The 16,798-nt window shown below is 39.8% G+C and overlaps 1 protein-coding gene across 1 annotated transcript in view; it reads right to left on the bottom strand.

Moving 5' to 3' along the window:
• Window positions 1-13,134, bottom strand: part of ubl3a (ubiquitin-like 3a) — a 56,185-nt gene extending 43,051 nt beyond the window's left edge. The window contains exon 1 of the mRNA XM_033978170.2: window positions 12,542-13,134. Coding sequence (XP_033834061.1) covers window positions 12,542-12,568 — 27 coding nt within the window. The 5' untranslated portion in view covers window positions 12,569-13,134. The remainder of the gene's footprint in view (window positions 1-12,541) is intronic.
• Between the last annotated feature and the right edge of the window lie 3,664 nt (window positions 13,135-16,798).

The raw sequence follows: 16,798 nt of genomic DNA, 5'->3' as shown, positions 1-16,798 counted from the left end.
TGCAGTACACTGAAACAGACTTAGCGGAGCCCTTACATGTGCATCATACAAAAATAGTATACATTTGACATATTTATGGCTTAATTTATTCGCCAAACCAACATGAGAGGATAAATTTATTGGGTCTTCTATGTCAATAACTAGCACTACATGTTTATGTTATGTTATGGTTGGCTTGTGGTACATGCAAACCACATTTTAGGATCCCACAGCTTGAGATTTCCATGATAATAGGACCAGGAAACCAGAAGTGAGCAGTATTTTCAAAGGTCCTTTATTTTATGTATAGGACCTATCTACTTCCTGAAACACAATGACTCCAGTCTCCTCTGTGATCCCTCTGCAGCTCCAGTTTCTCCTCCTCATTCACTTTACTCAATGCAAAGTCTTTCAACTCAAACAAGAAAAGTATCATGAGGAGCTGTCAGTCATTGTTCACTCTCAAATGAAACTTTGAAATTTCAGAGTGTCTATGTCATAATCTGTTTAAGATTTTAAATGAATATTGCATTAATAATATTGCACATTGCACATGGACACAACAACAGTACGCGCTGGTTGGATCAAGCTGTCAAATTTCCTTTCATAAGATGACCCACAGACAGACACTGTTGTCCCAAAATGTAACAACTTATTGTGTGTTTATTTCAACAATAGTATTCATTCAATTAGCACAATACCACAACTTCCACTTACAAAGTGATTTTCAGCTTAACATTATACCATATACACCGATCCGATACTGGTATCGGATATTGGCACCAATTTTGAAAAATTTGCTGTAATCGGCGTCTAAATATCGGCTCAGCCAATATCTTGGTTGTACATATAAATTGAGATAGTAAATAGTCTTATTTATTGATCATAATTTGCCCAGAAAGTCTCATAATGTTTTATTTTTTACTCTACAAAGTTGCCCTGTAGTTATTGTGGGATAAATAACAGCTACATGACACATTTGGATCAGTATTCTCTTTGTTTTAAGAAAGTCAATGCTATTTTCAGTTTCTGCACTGGTTCCTGGTTTGATATCAGTATCAGCAGAAACTTTAAGTTATAGTACTGGAATCGGTATCGGAACTGAAATAGCTGGATCGCTACCTATAATGAGATATTCTCCCTATTCAGTTTCAGCCATCAGTCAATCTTACAGCAGCTGCACCATATTAGATTAGAAGTTAATCAGATCCATTGGGCCGACTGTTGTGAGAACCAGGAGTCAAAGCGAGTGGGTGTAACTGTGCACAGCCAACAGCCAACACGTCACTCAGAACAGGAAGAACAGGTTGTGCTTTGGCTGCTTGTTTTACGCAAAAGTGCACATTTTATTTCAAGGACAAAGAGTTATGGGGGAGATGGGTCGGTTGAGGAGTGTCAGGTCAGCACCATGTGAAGTTGAAGATGAGTCACAAATGCGCACTTGTTTGACTAATAGGTAATGTTCCCACCGGCAGCATGTTCGTAGGGTATAGGCAGCTAAGGCGTGGAGCACCATTAGGACAAAGTACAGGTCTGTCTGCTCAGGTCCCAATCACATTCTACAAGTATTCAAATGATTCTCATGTCAGAGGGAAGGTTGAGTCACATAATCATTTACTGTACCAGGAATCATTACAAGTATGTTTCAGATGTCAAAGCTTTAAGACAAATATTACACAAACACAGACTCCGGCTCCATCAGCCAGCCTCAATCATGCTGAGTGACAGGTGGATTTAACCAATCACAGTGAAGTGAAAACTCTCAAAAGAAACCTCTTTCTGACTGGAAGTGACAGCAAATATACATTAGAGACGGAGGATTTATTGCTAATAAATCAAAATGGCAATTTCAGTGGCCAAAATTAGCAAATGACCAAGACTTCAATTATTTAAGCAACTATTGCCTCTGCACACAACTAAATGTGTCTAGTTCTCTCTCTGTATAAATGCTGCTAACCCTGTAGACTCTGAAATTCTTGGATTAGCAGTTCATGTCCTGTGAAATATTAATGTTCTTAGACAAGTTTGAAATATAATCTTTAAACCATTTGTCATTAAAACTTTTCCAAATCTAAATCATAATTACATAATTTCTCAAAATAGTTCAGCCATAATATACATACATAGAGTATATGGATATACAATGGCTTGCAAAAGTATTCATACCCCTGGAACTTTTTAAAATTTTGTCAAGTCACAAGCACAAATTTAAATATTTTTTAATTTGCATTTCATGTGAATAAGTAACACAAAATGGTACATAAGTGTGAAGTACAAAGAAAATCATACATCATTTCCAGATTAAAAAAAACACAAAAAAACAAAACAAAACTGAAAAGTGCAGCGTGCAAAAATATTCAGTACCACTAAGTCAATACTAGTGCAACCCCCTTTTACTGCAATTACAGCTGCAAGTCTTTTGGGGTATGTCTCCACAAGCTTTGCACACCTACAGACTGAAATTTTTGCCCATTCTTCCTGGCAAGCTCTGTCAGATTTGATGGAGACTGTTGGTGAACTGCAGTTTTCAGATCTTGTCACAGATTCTCAATTTGATTTAGGTCCAGACTTTGACTGGGCCATTCTAACACATGAATATGTTTTGCTTTAAACCATTCCATTGTCGCTTTGGCTTTACGTTTAAGGTCATTGTCTTGCTAGAAGGTGAACCTCTGCCCCAGTCTCAAGTCTTTTGCAGACTCCAACAGATTTTCTTCAAAGATTGCCCTGTATTTAGCTCCATTCATCTTCCCATCAACTCTGAACAGCTTTCCTGTTCCAGCTGAAGAATAGCATCCCCACAGCGTGACGCTGCCACTACCGTGTTTGACTGTGGGGATGGTGTGTTCAGAGTGATGTGCAGGGTTAGTTTTCCTCCACACATAGTGTTTTGCTTTTAGGCTTTTCTGGTCTTATCAGACCAGAGCACCTTCTGCCAAATGTTTGTTGTGTCTTCCAAATGACTTCTAGTGAACAGTAAACAAGGCTTCTCATGGATTATTTTCAACAGTGGCTTTCTTCTTGCCACTTTTCCATGAAGACCAGATTTGTGTAGTGCACGACTAATAGTAGTCCTGTCAACAGATTCCCCCACCTGAGCTGTGGATCTCGGCGGCTCTTCCAGAGTCACCATGGGCCTCCTGGCTGCATCTCTGATGAGTGCTCTTCTTGTTCATTCATTTGTTTTGGTGGACGGCCATGTCTGGGTAGGTTTGCAGTTGTGCCATACGCTTTCTTTCCGGATGATGGATTGAACAGTGCTCTTTGAGATGTTCAATGCTTGGGAAATCTTTTTTAGATCCAAGCCTCACTTTAAACTTCACCACAACTTTTTCGCTTACCTGTTTGGTGTGCTCCTTTGACTTCATTTTATAGTTTGCTCCCCAACACTCTCTTAACAAATTTCTGTAGCCTTCACAGCACAGCTGCATTTATACTGAGACAAGATTACACACAGATGGACTTTTTTAGTCATTAGGTCAACATTCAATCTTTCCAAAGTTATCAGGCAACTTCTAAAAGCAATTGGTTGCATTCAGGAAAAAGGGGCTGACTACTTTTGAGTTTTTTATAAATAAATTAAAAAAAAGGAAATCTTGTAAAATATTTCCTTCCACTTCACACTTGTGTCCTGTTGTGTTGCTCATTCACATAAAATGCTAAGAAAATGTATTTAAATTTGTGGTTGTGATGTGACAATATGTGAAAAGGTTCCAGGGGGATAAATACTTTTGCAAGCCACTGTATATGCATGTTCTGGCAAACCTGTGGAGTCAGGTCTGCCCATCTGAGGAGGGAAATGGAACAGAAAAAGAGCTTAGCTGTTGTGGGAGGTGGTAGGGGACTAAGATGTTTAAGCCGTGTGTAAGCGCTGCTGAAGGAGTTTGAGAAACTATTGATTCATCTCCAACCAAGAGCTCAAAGTTAAACACATTCCTGTCTCAAGTGGAGAGGTACCTGCCAGTGCTGACAGCTGCAGACACATAGCGGGATTTTCTAAAAGCCTACATCCAACAAATAGGCCTTTTTCAATAAACCTCTCACTAAGGACAAGACCACTCCACTTCTGTACACTAAGCAGATCAGAAACAACAAAAGAGCGAACCAGGTGTGGTAGAAATGTTATTTATGTAGTCTACACCCTTTCCACAAGACCACATGGAACATAAGCTTGGAAAAAAATGTTCAGTGGAAACATGGAAACAAGTTTTGCACTTACTTTTATATCCAAGGTTGGGAATTAAAATAAATTCTCTGTTCTGAGAAACCCCAGCATAACATAAAATTAAAAACAATTAAATTAAATATGGGAAATTCAGATTGAAAGAATATGCAACTAACACATATTGACGTCATCATATTCAGGAACTATAGAAACTGATGTTTTTACTGTGGCTAAAATCATTAAAAACTTGGCAGTTTATCTTTTATTTTTACTGGAGGATAAGAATACAACAGTATGAAGGGAGAATTATTTTTTTATCCAACATTTTCTGAATGTCTACAAAAGAAATTACAAGCTAGGTTGGGCAGTATGAGGGGGGAAAAAAATCACCTGTTCAAATCAACTGTTTTCCTTGTACTGATTGATTACGATTTTGATTTTATACAGGTATATCATTGCACGCACATATCATTTTGAAAACATAGCTTCCACTATGAAATTGTTACAAAAATAGGCAGTGAATGGAGTATGACAAATATGACTTAATGTACAGTGTTACCATATTATCCTTTTTCATTACTGTTTGCTTCGACTGCTTACAAGCTAACAAGCAATTAATAAACCATCCCATTTAGGCCGGTCACAATAATTACAATATCGACTTAACATTCAATATATGAAGCTGGAACTATTTATTTTGGGTGTCATGTGTACATTTTCTTTGCATCACTGGGAAATGGTTGGTTAATTTTTTAGCTAGATTATCAGATTTAAGCCATAAAAGGTTGAATTAATAACTTCTATAACTTATTACAGATACAACCTAAGTACTAGAATGTTTTATTCTGTTGTTTATTTATTGCAGCTCATGATTTTTTAACAACACTGTAGATTTCAAACAATTTTTGAGGTATAAATCTGCTCTTAGATCGGTGTGTCAGTAGTATAAATGAGTTTCAGTGTTATTGTTCACTATTTATTTCAGCAATATATCACACTTCAAAATGTGTTATCGTGACAGGATTACCCCAAATACTGTATCCATCATATTAAGTCATTTCAATAAACAAGGTATGGTTTTTCTGTACTTGTGTACTGTGGATTGTCATTCAAGCTGCACATGTCACATTGAGCAGTGCCTGAACAAAGGGCCGAATGTAAGCGTGAGTTACATAAGAAATCAATGGCTGACAGCTTCTCAATAGGACTTCCCGTTGGTGCTGTAGACACGCATCGATACAATTGAATTAGCACTACACAATCACACAGGACCTCTGCCCGTCGCTATTGACAGAGCAGCCCCAAACCAGCAGCTGCCAATGAAAACACAATCTTCTCTACTCAGTCGCTGCTGCTTCAGAGATATCAGGGTAAGTTATAGAAGGAGCTCTGTAGAATTTGGCTGCTTCACCTTGGCTATAGATAAGTTTGCCATACTGTGGAACATTTCAGATGAAGCCATAACAATTCCATTTAAACAAGCAAGTGACAACAAACTACATACATCCAAGATACACCCATGCTATTCTAAGTTTGGATAAAGGGAGTGGGTGATGTCAGGGAGGACATCTGACATAACAAATGCTATGAGATATAATTTGTATACTGGTTTTGCATATAACATCCATGAATAATATGACATTTTACTGAACTAGATCTAAATGAGAGTTTTTACCATATACGGACACATCATTGGGAAGTGTTGCTACAAAACTAAGAATCGTCATATAGCCAATAGCTGAATTGCAAAATATATATATTGTGCAACGGTCCTCTGGAAAACAGATTTATTCTTCTGTTTTGAGTTGAAGAGCTGTAGTATGCAGTGCTCTTTGTCAGCATCTCAGCCTCCTGTCATGACATCCTGAAGGGCCAGAGTGTTCTGCCTCGTCTACCTTCAGAGAGTGAGAAGCATCCCATGTGACAGTGTCAGGGCCCATGCATCAGGCCAGGAAGCGTGAACATGATGTAAGGCTGACTCACAACACATGGCACCGAAGCACTGTACGGCAGCAAGGGGCTTCAACAGGACATGTGAAGCAACAAGGACAAAAAGGCTGGACAAAATACCACTGCAATGTGCAAAGCTGGTGGCAACAGATGGGTATGTGTGTAAGAGTGCCCTGGTTCGGCCCTGGTTCGGCCCTGGTTCGGCCCTGGTTCGGCCCTGGTTCGGCCCTGGTTCGGCCCTGGTTCGGCCCTGGTTCGGCCCTGGTTCGGCCCTGGTTCGGCCCTGGTTCGGCCCTGGTTCGGCCCTGGTTTGAATCCTGGTTTGAATCCTGGTTTGAATCCTGGTTTGAATCCTGGTTTGAATCCTGGTTTGAATCCTGGTTTGAATCCTGGTGATTCAGCTCCTTAGTCTTCTGGAAATCCCCTGATCATTTTTGTGACATGACATCTATTATTGGGTAAAAATAAAAATGTCTGATGAAAATTTCTTTTAAGAACTCACTTTACTTAAATCGCAATAGATCGAGTAAAGTTACCCTCCACTCCCTGTCAGTCCTCCCCTCCTTTTCCTCAGTCAGATCCATCTTTCACTCCATCCCGTGAGATCTACTGAGCTCCGGTGCACCGACGTGTCAAACCAAAAGGCATCCCCCACTGCTGTCCCATTGTCCCGGGACAGCAGGCAGCATGAACCCTGACCTTTCACCTCTGACTCCTGTGTGGGCGTGTCTATGAAAGTCTCAGGAGGTGCTTACATGAACTGCAACTTTGACAGGCATGGAGATGTTAATTAGCCACACACAGCTAAGACCCATGCAGCTGAAGACCAGAGAGCCAACTGATTACATCTAGACACCAGTTCAACACAGAGCTTAGCAAATCTTATTTTTTTGACATATAATGAGATTATATTTGCAATCTACATTATAAAATCAAGAATCGGTTCCTTGAACATTTTAATCCAATTGGTGCTTGAGTACAAAGCCTGCTTTTCAAGGAAGTTTTCAATTTGATGGAAAAAATTGTACATTTTTGCTAGTGTATACAAAGCATGTTCAAACTAAACATTTCAGCAAACATGTATTATCATATGCAAAAGTTCAACAATTTATCCAGGACACAAAAACTAAAACATTTTGAGAATTTAAGTAAAAAAAATACGACCCTTTCTCTGTCCTGTTTCTCTTATGCATATGTATTGCATATGTCCCTCCTTGAGCCCATCTCCTAAAATCTGTGTGTTTTAAGAGCATACCAGCCACTACCCTGCAGCGCTGGTACATATCAGCCCTCGCTGTATTTGATAATGACACTGTTAGCTCCTCTGTTTCTGCCCCTTCTGTTGTACTCATTTAAGATTTGAAGTTAGATCTACCTCTGCCATAGGGGACCACTTTGGTGCAGTCAGCACTTGTATGTGTTTAGCCTGTGGTAATTTACCCTTTCCCTGTACCCCCCACAATTCTATCTTCTTTTTTCCACCAAAGAAAGACACAAATCCCATCCTCCAATCTTGAGAGGCATGACTGGTCAGGGGGCTTTTCTTTCATGCACATTCATTCACCCACAATGTTTGGCAGCAGCGCGGCGCTCTCCTCCTACTCCAGCTCTCCCTCTATAAAGGTCTTTATGAGGCTGTGGGCACGCAAACCTAGGTCAAAAATTTACTTTTCCACAGTTCATGATGTGCGGCTATCCATAGGAAGAGCCGACAACTTCACAGCTCTTTGTTGAGATGACGTTTTCAGCAATGTTAACTCCAATTGGGCACCACGTTTTCTAACACTAAAGTCAGTGGACTTGTTCCTTTTATTAAGTCATTTTAGATGCATACTGCGATTTAAAATGTGCAAATTATAAAATAATGGCCCACGGGTGTCATTGATTATAGCTATATAGGTTTTCTTTAAGTCCTTCAATTCTGTTCCCTGTAGATTTGTGTAATAATCTGACAGACTGGCTCAATTTGCACTCACCAGTGGTGTATTGGCTGAGGGAGTTGCACATATGTGGTTGTTACCACCTCAGCATAGTGGGTTTGCTTCCTGACCATGACTGTTCGCTGGATGTTTCTACCCTCTCTCACCTTTTCATGCTATAGCTGTCCTGTCAAGAAAATCTAAAAAGACCAAAAATATAACATATGAACAATATCAGTAGCTCAAGTCTATGGGTGTGGGATAAAAGGATGCCCAAGCACCCTTTACTAGAGCAATGAAGCTCGTCAGTATAGGTAGAAATGGCAGATTTATTTATATTTTGGCACATTTATAATGGATTGCCATTATATTGTCTGAATATTATTGAAATGACAGAAAAATATCAAAGGAATTATTTTCCTCAGTTTGGTCCACCCATATGAAAAGCTATTGTAACACTCCCTTAATAATAATTGAGTAGTACTCAAAACTATTCACCCATTTCAAATGCAGGTCTATGTACTTAGTTACATAGTGAAATGTGGTTTGAAAACAATGAACTATATGGATGTACACAAGCAAAGGCCTTATGATTTCCAATGCAACAGATATTGCAAATGAGTCATTAAAAATGGACTACTTCACTATATACTAATACTACTCTGTGTGCATGTACTGTATGTTTATCCATTCTTTCTAAACAAACTGACCAAGGAACATGACGTAGAGAAGAAAGCCCTCCATGCCACATGAAAAGATGACTGAATGTGCATCTGCAGCTTGTTTCTGCCTCAACGGATGAGTTTATTGCCGACATCAGAGAAAAGGATACTTCCTGCTCTCACATGAGGAGCCGTTTAACGTATGGATAGAGGTACGCCGCAATAAAAACCTCTGACTATTTTCACTGGAGAAAAGATGTGAGCATCTTCCCTCTTTGTGCAGATGGAGACCTTTATGTTTCCGCTGGAGGCTTGTCAATTACATCAACACGGAAAATAGACAGGAACCTTTAAGAAAATAAAGCCTTTCGAAGTTAGCTCTTCATGGGAATTGTTATTACTTTGCTTTCGGGAACTTTAGTGTTAGACGGAAAATGAAAGCTGTTATAATAACGGCATATTGGAGCCAGGAGGGGCATTCTAAAGGACGAATCGAGTTGAAATATTGATTAAGTACATCAGCATAGGTTGGTCTAGTCCAGGGGGCTTAAAAAAAATCAAACAGCACCAAAAAACCCCCCACATATTTAGCTTTTGAATAGGACAAGATGATATGACGTAAAATTTATATTGCTACATGAAAGAGAAAATGTGTGTTAATGGCATAATTGACACTAAAACTAACAGTAGTTAAAAGGCTTCATAACAGGGGGCATTAGTGCTAAATTGAGCCAGGCTTTAAGTTGTTAAAAGTCTGATTTTAGAGTCTTCAGCATCTGCAGACAGAGCTTCCACAGCAGGCGTTAGTGCCAGCTGCAGTGTGCATGTAAATTGCATCAGAATATTAGTTTCCCATCAGTCCCAAAGCAAACAACTATTTATCCTGAGGTATATCATACGGCCCAGCCCTATTGAATAAACAAGGGCAAATAAGAAATAAAATAAATGAAATATTCTAAAATAAAACATGTTGTCATGTTGTCATTATAACTGACAAACTGGAGCTTTGGTAACATGTAAACAATGACATAACCAGATTAGGTTCGTGAATCTTCACATGTAGTTACAGAGATTTATACTAAACAAGAAGTGCAGTTTACACCATAATCCATAGAGATGGGCAGAAAAGAGGTAAAGTTAGGCACTTGAAACATGTGGGCCTGTGTAATATGGCTATCATAAGCATCCTCTTTTACTCTCAAACCAACTAACTTGTTCTTGACCTTCTACCTAGTTGTGCATGTCCAAACCTGATGATATCTGCTGAAAAAGGCGACAGTCTCACTTCATTACTTCCTATTGCCTCCATTTTTGTCATCAACCTGCAAGAGAACCTCCACATCTTCAGCTCTTCCTACTAGTTCTTAGTACCACTGTTTTCTAACCTTACAACATAGTTGGTCCTATGTCATTTTTGGCGTATCATATACCACCCAGTTAGCATTATGCTGCATTATGGTTATTTTTCCCATTGGTTAGCCTAGTTTAGTCTAATTTTGGTGTCTGTCATTTTGCATAATTGCTCCAAGAATTCATTTGTGTGGACGTAAAGATGGAGAGCATGAAAAGCCTATCATTTGTCTGTCCACACCAGGATCGTCTTTCACAGGCCCGTGGCTGGTCCCTGAACAGCAGTCTCTTTATGCCTCAGCAAGTCATGATAATGCCACCAGGAACAGGAAGTCGCAGTGAGGTACAAACCAAAAGTACAGAATGGTAACAGTAGGGAGGGCTTTTGATGCCCAGGTTCAACATTAATGAATTTACCTTCAGGTATTTTGCAATGAAAATGCCATGCAATTAAAAGGAAAATCTGGCTCTTGTCTTCACTTGGAAGTATGACATTATTATTACAGTGTAAGGTGATAGAAATAATGGCTAACTACTAATGCAAACAGCAATCATTTGAGAACTTAACATTTGCTATTGTTATGTATTTCAAAAGACAGAAAAAAATTATAATTGGTGTAATAATGGTTACTACTGCTGCTGGATTTCAGTATTGTACAAGGCAGGAATTATTTTTTGCTCACTTTCTCTAAAAGTCAACTTTAGAACTTATTTAAGAAAGAAACAAATAAAACTGAGAAAATATATTTTCCTCAAACTAGTGGACGGTAGGGTCATGACCCCTTGTAGACATATTCAAATAGTTGTTACTGGATTTGCAACATTGTAGGTATTATGTTGTCTGAGTGATATTTATTAATATCTGTCTAATAAAAGTTGTTTTGGTAACATATTCCTAGATTGAAAAGACTGATTGTATGTTTACACTTCATACTGGACCAGGCTTCTTCATTATTTGTAAAAAGGATGAGCTTACGACAAAGGCAATAATCTTAATGTGTTTTAGGAGAAATAACAGTGTCTACCTCTCAAAGACTTCTGAGACGAAGATCGCAGCCTGGCAACCTCTAATGCACCTCTACATCAGTGACTATGACATAATGGGGTTGTAGCAGCGTGCAATTAGCAGAGACGGTAGCATTAAAAGCCAAGCAAAAAGAGCACTTACACACTCCTATAGTCTGATGTCTAAAGTCTGGTTTCTGTCTCGAACCATCAAACTGCCGGGGGGTAGCAAAATGTCAGCATAAAATATATAGTAGGTCAAAGACAGCCACAGAGGTTAGGGTTGAGAAGAGAGAGTACTATGTGAGTCTGAGTCTAACTGTGTGTGGTTTCATTAAAAAGGGCTGCACAAAGCGTTTACAAGGAAGTGCTTTCATCATTTATCAGGAATTAGAGTAAGTTATTGTGTTATAAGATCTGAATGGCTACTTTGAGAAAATATATTGATGCTACGGATAGTGTGTTTGTAGACTGAGCAAAACAAGATATTTTAAATTTAAAAGAAGACCTACAGTGCACACTTAATTTAAGCCCAGTTAAGATGTAGATATAGTTTGATTCTATTTAAATACTTGTTTAGTGATGGTTTAGTTTGGGCTTTGTTTCAGATTTAGCCCCAGTTTGGTTGTCCCAATTTTAAGTGGTATGTGTGTAAGTAAGATTGCACCTCATAAGAAAATAGATGTATTTGAATATATTCCATTTACACAACTATTGTTTCTCAATAGTAGTAGTAGTAGTAGTAGCAGTAGTAGTAGTTTATTGGCATTACACTACAAGCTTATGCATTATACTTCTCTGTGAAGTGGGCATATTCAAGTTTGAATTTTTTATTGACATTCCAATATTTCCAAATAGTTAACAGCTACTGTAGATATAGACCTAGTGTAGGTCACTTTACACATCCCATGAGTTAAAAATACTATCTGATTTGCCACATCTATTGGCCAAGTTTTGATTTAAGCTACTAACACCACAAACTATCTCTATCCCTATAATCCTATCATTTTAGTGGCTGCATTTCAATACATCTGGGTCATAACTGCTCATAAAATCATATTATTATTGTCATACAAGGTGGGTTGTATCATATTGTGTGTTATATCATATTTTCAAATGGCCAAGGACATTACATTATAGAGTGCACTTACTACTTTCTGCACCTTTGACCAGCTAATTGATAAGTGGCTAGTTTATGACAGGGCTATAAAAGTTACATGACAAGCAGAGCATTTGGCATTTTACTGACTACAAAGACCACAGAGCAAACCAGGGAAATGTCTCTGTTCGTAATGCGCGTTGATACGCTCTTTCACAAGGCACACAAGAGAGGTAAACCTAAAGACGTAAGAAGTACGTAAAAGACGTAATTCCCATTCATAATCACAGCGGAAATATTCAACCACGGCTTTAGAAATATGGTGAATAAAGTGGAGACACCTGATCTGCCTTTCACGGTTTTGTGAATGATGTGCGTAAATGCCAAAGCGCGACAAAGTTAATGGACTTACCATGTCCGCTGGAGTACTGCCCGTCATTTTGAAGGTGTTTCTATGTCCAGTCACTCACTCTACACAAGGACACAAATATATTCCCTCTTTTTCTGGTCTTTCGTCGACTTTGAAGCAGGCAAACGCAGAGGATGTTTGTCCCGATGAATCTGTCTAAGCTGTGGTATCCCAGCACACCAGCACACTTCCTTGTTATTGCACAATCATGTCGTTCTTGCGCGTAACATTGGGTTTGAAGTTTGCAAGTTAATGTTTAGGGCGCTCTCCGTCCCTCCCAACGACAAGAGTACCCTGCTCCGAGAAAAGGTGCCTACGCCATGCGAAAAAGACAAGACTACTGCCTCTGCTGCTGCTAACACATCCAGGCAAGGTCCGCTCTCTCCACGTAAAAGAGCCACGAAAAATATCCGCAGTCGTTACCAACTGTTTAGTGCTGTGTCTCAGGACAGACAGCAGCTCCAGCGGGGTGAGACTGACAGCGACCCGCGGTGAGACGTCCCGCAGCTCCGGAGGAAGGCAGCACTTTGGGAGAAATGTGGTTAAAGCAAGAGGTTGCGCTGCTCCACCTTCAGGACCCGCTCAGCTGTCATCCTCCTCCGAGCGGCGCCAAGGCACCGTGCGCCACACAGAACAGGTCCGCTTCCACCCTTGAAAATAAAAGTCTGGAGTTGCTTCGCTTTACTTTCACTTTATTAAGGGGGAAAATGTAGCGAAACACCAGGTAAATTGGCAGTTCAGTTCCCAGTGGTGGTATAAATTAGCCTACTGCCCTTAGGCAAGATACTCCATCTGTATAAATGTGTAGGCTAGTGTGGGACTACAGGAATAAACTGGCAACCACTTCTGCCAAACCTGGGCACATGCCTTGATTCAAATATAGCCCTCGGGAAAAATAACATTGGCTTATTCCATAAGCAGGTTTGTTCCATCACATATTACCAACATAGGCCTATTTCTCCTTCATGCCCATATCATGCTTTATCAGTCAACGACAACATATGCTTTTTATTATTATTATCATTTTTCCAAACCATTTTTCCACTTATGACATCCATCCATTCCACATCAGTTCATTTGAGTTTCAAAGATTTTGGCATTTTCCGCTTCTATGGGTGCTTTGGTCAACAATCACAACGGTATTTGGATTAGGTTTTATTTTGAAGGTAGTGCAGTCTCGTTCCCTGATGAATAATCTTCACTTTCGCACTTGACAGGAGTTTCATGGTGAACATGGCGGCAGTTCCCAGGTCTGGAGGTTGGCACAGAAGAGTGTGTGGAAGTGTGAGGCCAGCGGAGGAATGAGAGAGACAGAGGAGGAGGAGGACGAGGAAGAGGTGTGTGCTCACGAGGACAGGCAAGGACATAACATCCATCAAAATCAACTCGTCACTTTTCACATTTAAAGGGACTGCACTGTATATTCTATATTTACATTAGTTTCAATGACTATACCTAAACCTACCTTTTTGTTTGAGAAAACACCTGTCCCAGGCCTGTCATGGGCCATTTATTTCATTTACACTAGAGCTCCTGCCACGCCTATCTGGGAAACTGACAAAAAGTTGGGATGTTTTAGCAGCATGATTATGGCTCCATTATCAGTTAAAATGAATCTGTAATGAATGAGACATGAATGTTTTGTGGTACTACAAAGTAAAGCACCAATCATAACATCACACTGCCAAGACGACACTAAAGGGCTTATATTTTAAAATAATGTGCAATGAGTATAACACAACTCATTACTTTACTATACAGACAAATGTGACTTAGAATTTGTAATGAATTATATTTGACAAAGCTATTGATAATTATTTTACTCTTTTTGTGCATTAAGCTTCTCAACATTACATTACAAGATATAACCAGTCATTGTGCCATTCTCAAATCTAAGTCATTCACAAGACACCACCTCACCCTCTCTTATAAATAAACCAGTAATTCTGCTGCTGCAAACCCAAACACATTTGTTGTCATTAGGAGTTAGTTCAGACACTAAAATACATGTAGTGGGCCACAAGACTATCAAGTGGGGACTGCTGTGGGAGTTAAGTGCAGCAGGGACATAAGTGACAGCTTCATAATGTTACTTCAATATGGTGCAAAGCTATTTATAGTCCCCATCTAATACATATGTAATATAATATCCTTTATGCATGTCCTTGGTTAGGTGCTGTGGTTGCCCTCAACGCGTGTGGGCCAGTGTTCCCACTGAGGTTTTTAGATGCTTATCGGGACCTGGTCTGTCCCTCTATTTCAGTGGGATGGGGGGAACTCTATTGTGGCTTTAGAAGTGGCTTTTACTCTGAGATCTACAGGATTAAGCATCTAATCTCAGGCCATAAAGAGGGAGAGTGGAGAGAGGGGAGAGATAACACCAGACAGACTGTGCAGAACAAACAAGTGAGGTGTGAATGTGCACAATGTTAAACCTAGTTTTTGCTAAATTAAGGTCAGAAAACATAGGGATATTTGATTACATGCTACGTAGGCCATAAAATCACTGTCTGAACCATTTAACAGTTTTATACTTTCTAGTAACACTGATGATACAACATTCCTACATGGTATCTCACATGTTAGAACTATCAGAAGAAGTCTAAGGTCATTTGTGGTACCTAAACAATTCTGGCTTAGCTTTGCAGAGTTACTCATGACTCTATCTAGTGGTATAAAAAAGTAATTTGCTGTTAACTACAAGACCATGAGCTGTGTGCCAGAAGTGTGCTTTGATCCTTAGAATATGCATCAAATCTCAAAAAACAAAAACATGGAAATATTCATATTCATATCTTACATGTAAATGTACTGAAACTGATTGTAATCTGTTTTAGTGTTATTTAGTGTTCTGTAAATCTTTTGTTCTCCCTTGTGATTGTGGTAGCTGGATGGATAGTCAATTAGTACAACTTTAGGCAGAGATTGGTTAACTCTCAGAATCTTCTGTAGTATTATTTTATTTATCAGGTCAAATCTCAAACTCTTCTGTAGGACTATGTAAAGACCATAATGCATTTAGCTATACACCATCCACATAAAATTAGTAATTATGACATATCTTTTTTTCAATGTTTAAATCTATTACATTATACAATGATGTTGTGTATCTTTCCAACTTTGGGCCTTATGTTGAAGACTTTTAGTTACAGTACGAGCACACACAACCATTCACTTCACATTCTTGCAATGGTTTTCATTCACAAAGAACAGTTTTTGTTAGAGGTTTGTGGACCTTACACAGGAGATTATTTTTACCCAAACCTGTCTAGTACTTGTGTTCTACCACCTCCGGTGAAAGGGGGTCGGTGTATCCCACCCGGTGTGGTCTTTACCTCACTCTGGTCTAGTTCAGTGATAGTGCAACTCTATGAAATCAACACTGTGTCACCATTTTGTGGCTGACTTTAAGGTCTGCTGATCGAGAATAAATGTAGCGTCTGTGTAAAGACAATACAAGCTCTAATCCTGTAAGCCTCTCAGCTTTCATTCATTTAACCACTTTATAAAGGTAAGGACATACCACACACACAAGGTAAAGAATATACCTAAAAACTCCTGGAATCATGACCTCTTTACAACAACAATCAAGTAGTTTGACAAACGTTAATTACATCACTGCAACAACCATCATACTAAATCTTTCCATCCATCCATTTTCTTTCAGTGCTGGGTCGCGGGGACAGCAGTCTAAGCAGTGACTCCCAGACTTCCCTCACCCCAGACACGTCCTCCAGCTCCTCCAGTGGGAGCCCAAGGTGCTCCCAGGCTAGCTGAGAGACATAGTCCCTCTAGTGTGTCCTGGGTCTTCCCTGAGGCCTCCTCCCGGTGTAACATACTCGGAACACCTCCCTAGGGAGGCGTCCAGGAGGCATCTGAGCAGATGCCCGAGCCACATCAGCTGGCTCTTCTCAACGTGTAGAAGCAGCTGCTCTACTCCAAGCTCCTCCCATGTGACTGAGCTCCTCACCCTACCTCTAAGGGAGTGCCCAGCCACCCTGCGGAGGAAGCCCATTTCAGCCGCTTGTATCCGCGATCTTGTCTTTTGGTCATTACCCAGAGCTCATGACGATAGTTGAGGGTAGAAACGTAGATTGACCGGTAAATTGAGAGCTTTGCCTTTCAACTTAGCTCCTTCTTTACCACGGCGGTCTGATACAGTACCCGCATCACTGCGGATGCTGCAGCGATCCGCCTGTCTCTGCCTAGTCTCTGCTTCCTCCTTAGAAGACGTGATGGTGGGATAGAGGAGATCCTGAA

Source organism: Periophthalmus magnuspinnatus, chromosome 14 (assembly GCF_009829125.3).
Source record: "Periophthalmus magnuspinnatus isolate fPerMag1 chromosome 14, fPerMag1.2.pri, whole genome shotgun sequence".
Taxonomy (NCBI): domain Eukaryota; kingdom Metazoa; phylum Chordata; class Actinopteri; order Gobiiformes; family Gobiidae; genus Periophthalmus; species Periophthalmus magnuspinnatus.
Note: the sequence above shows the minus strand (reverse complement) of the source record. Positions and strands in the feature narration are given on the sequence as shown.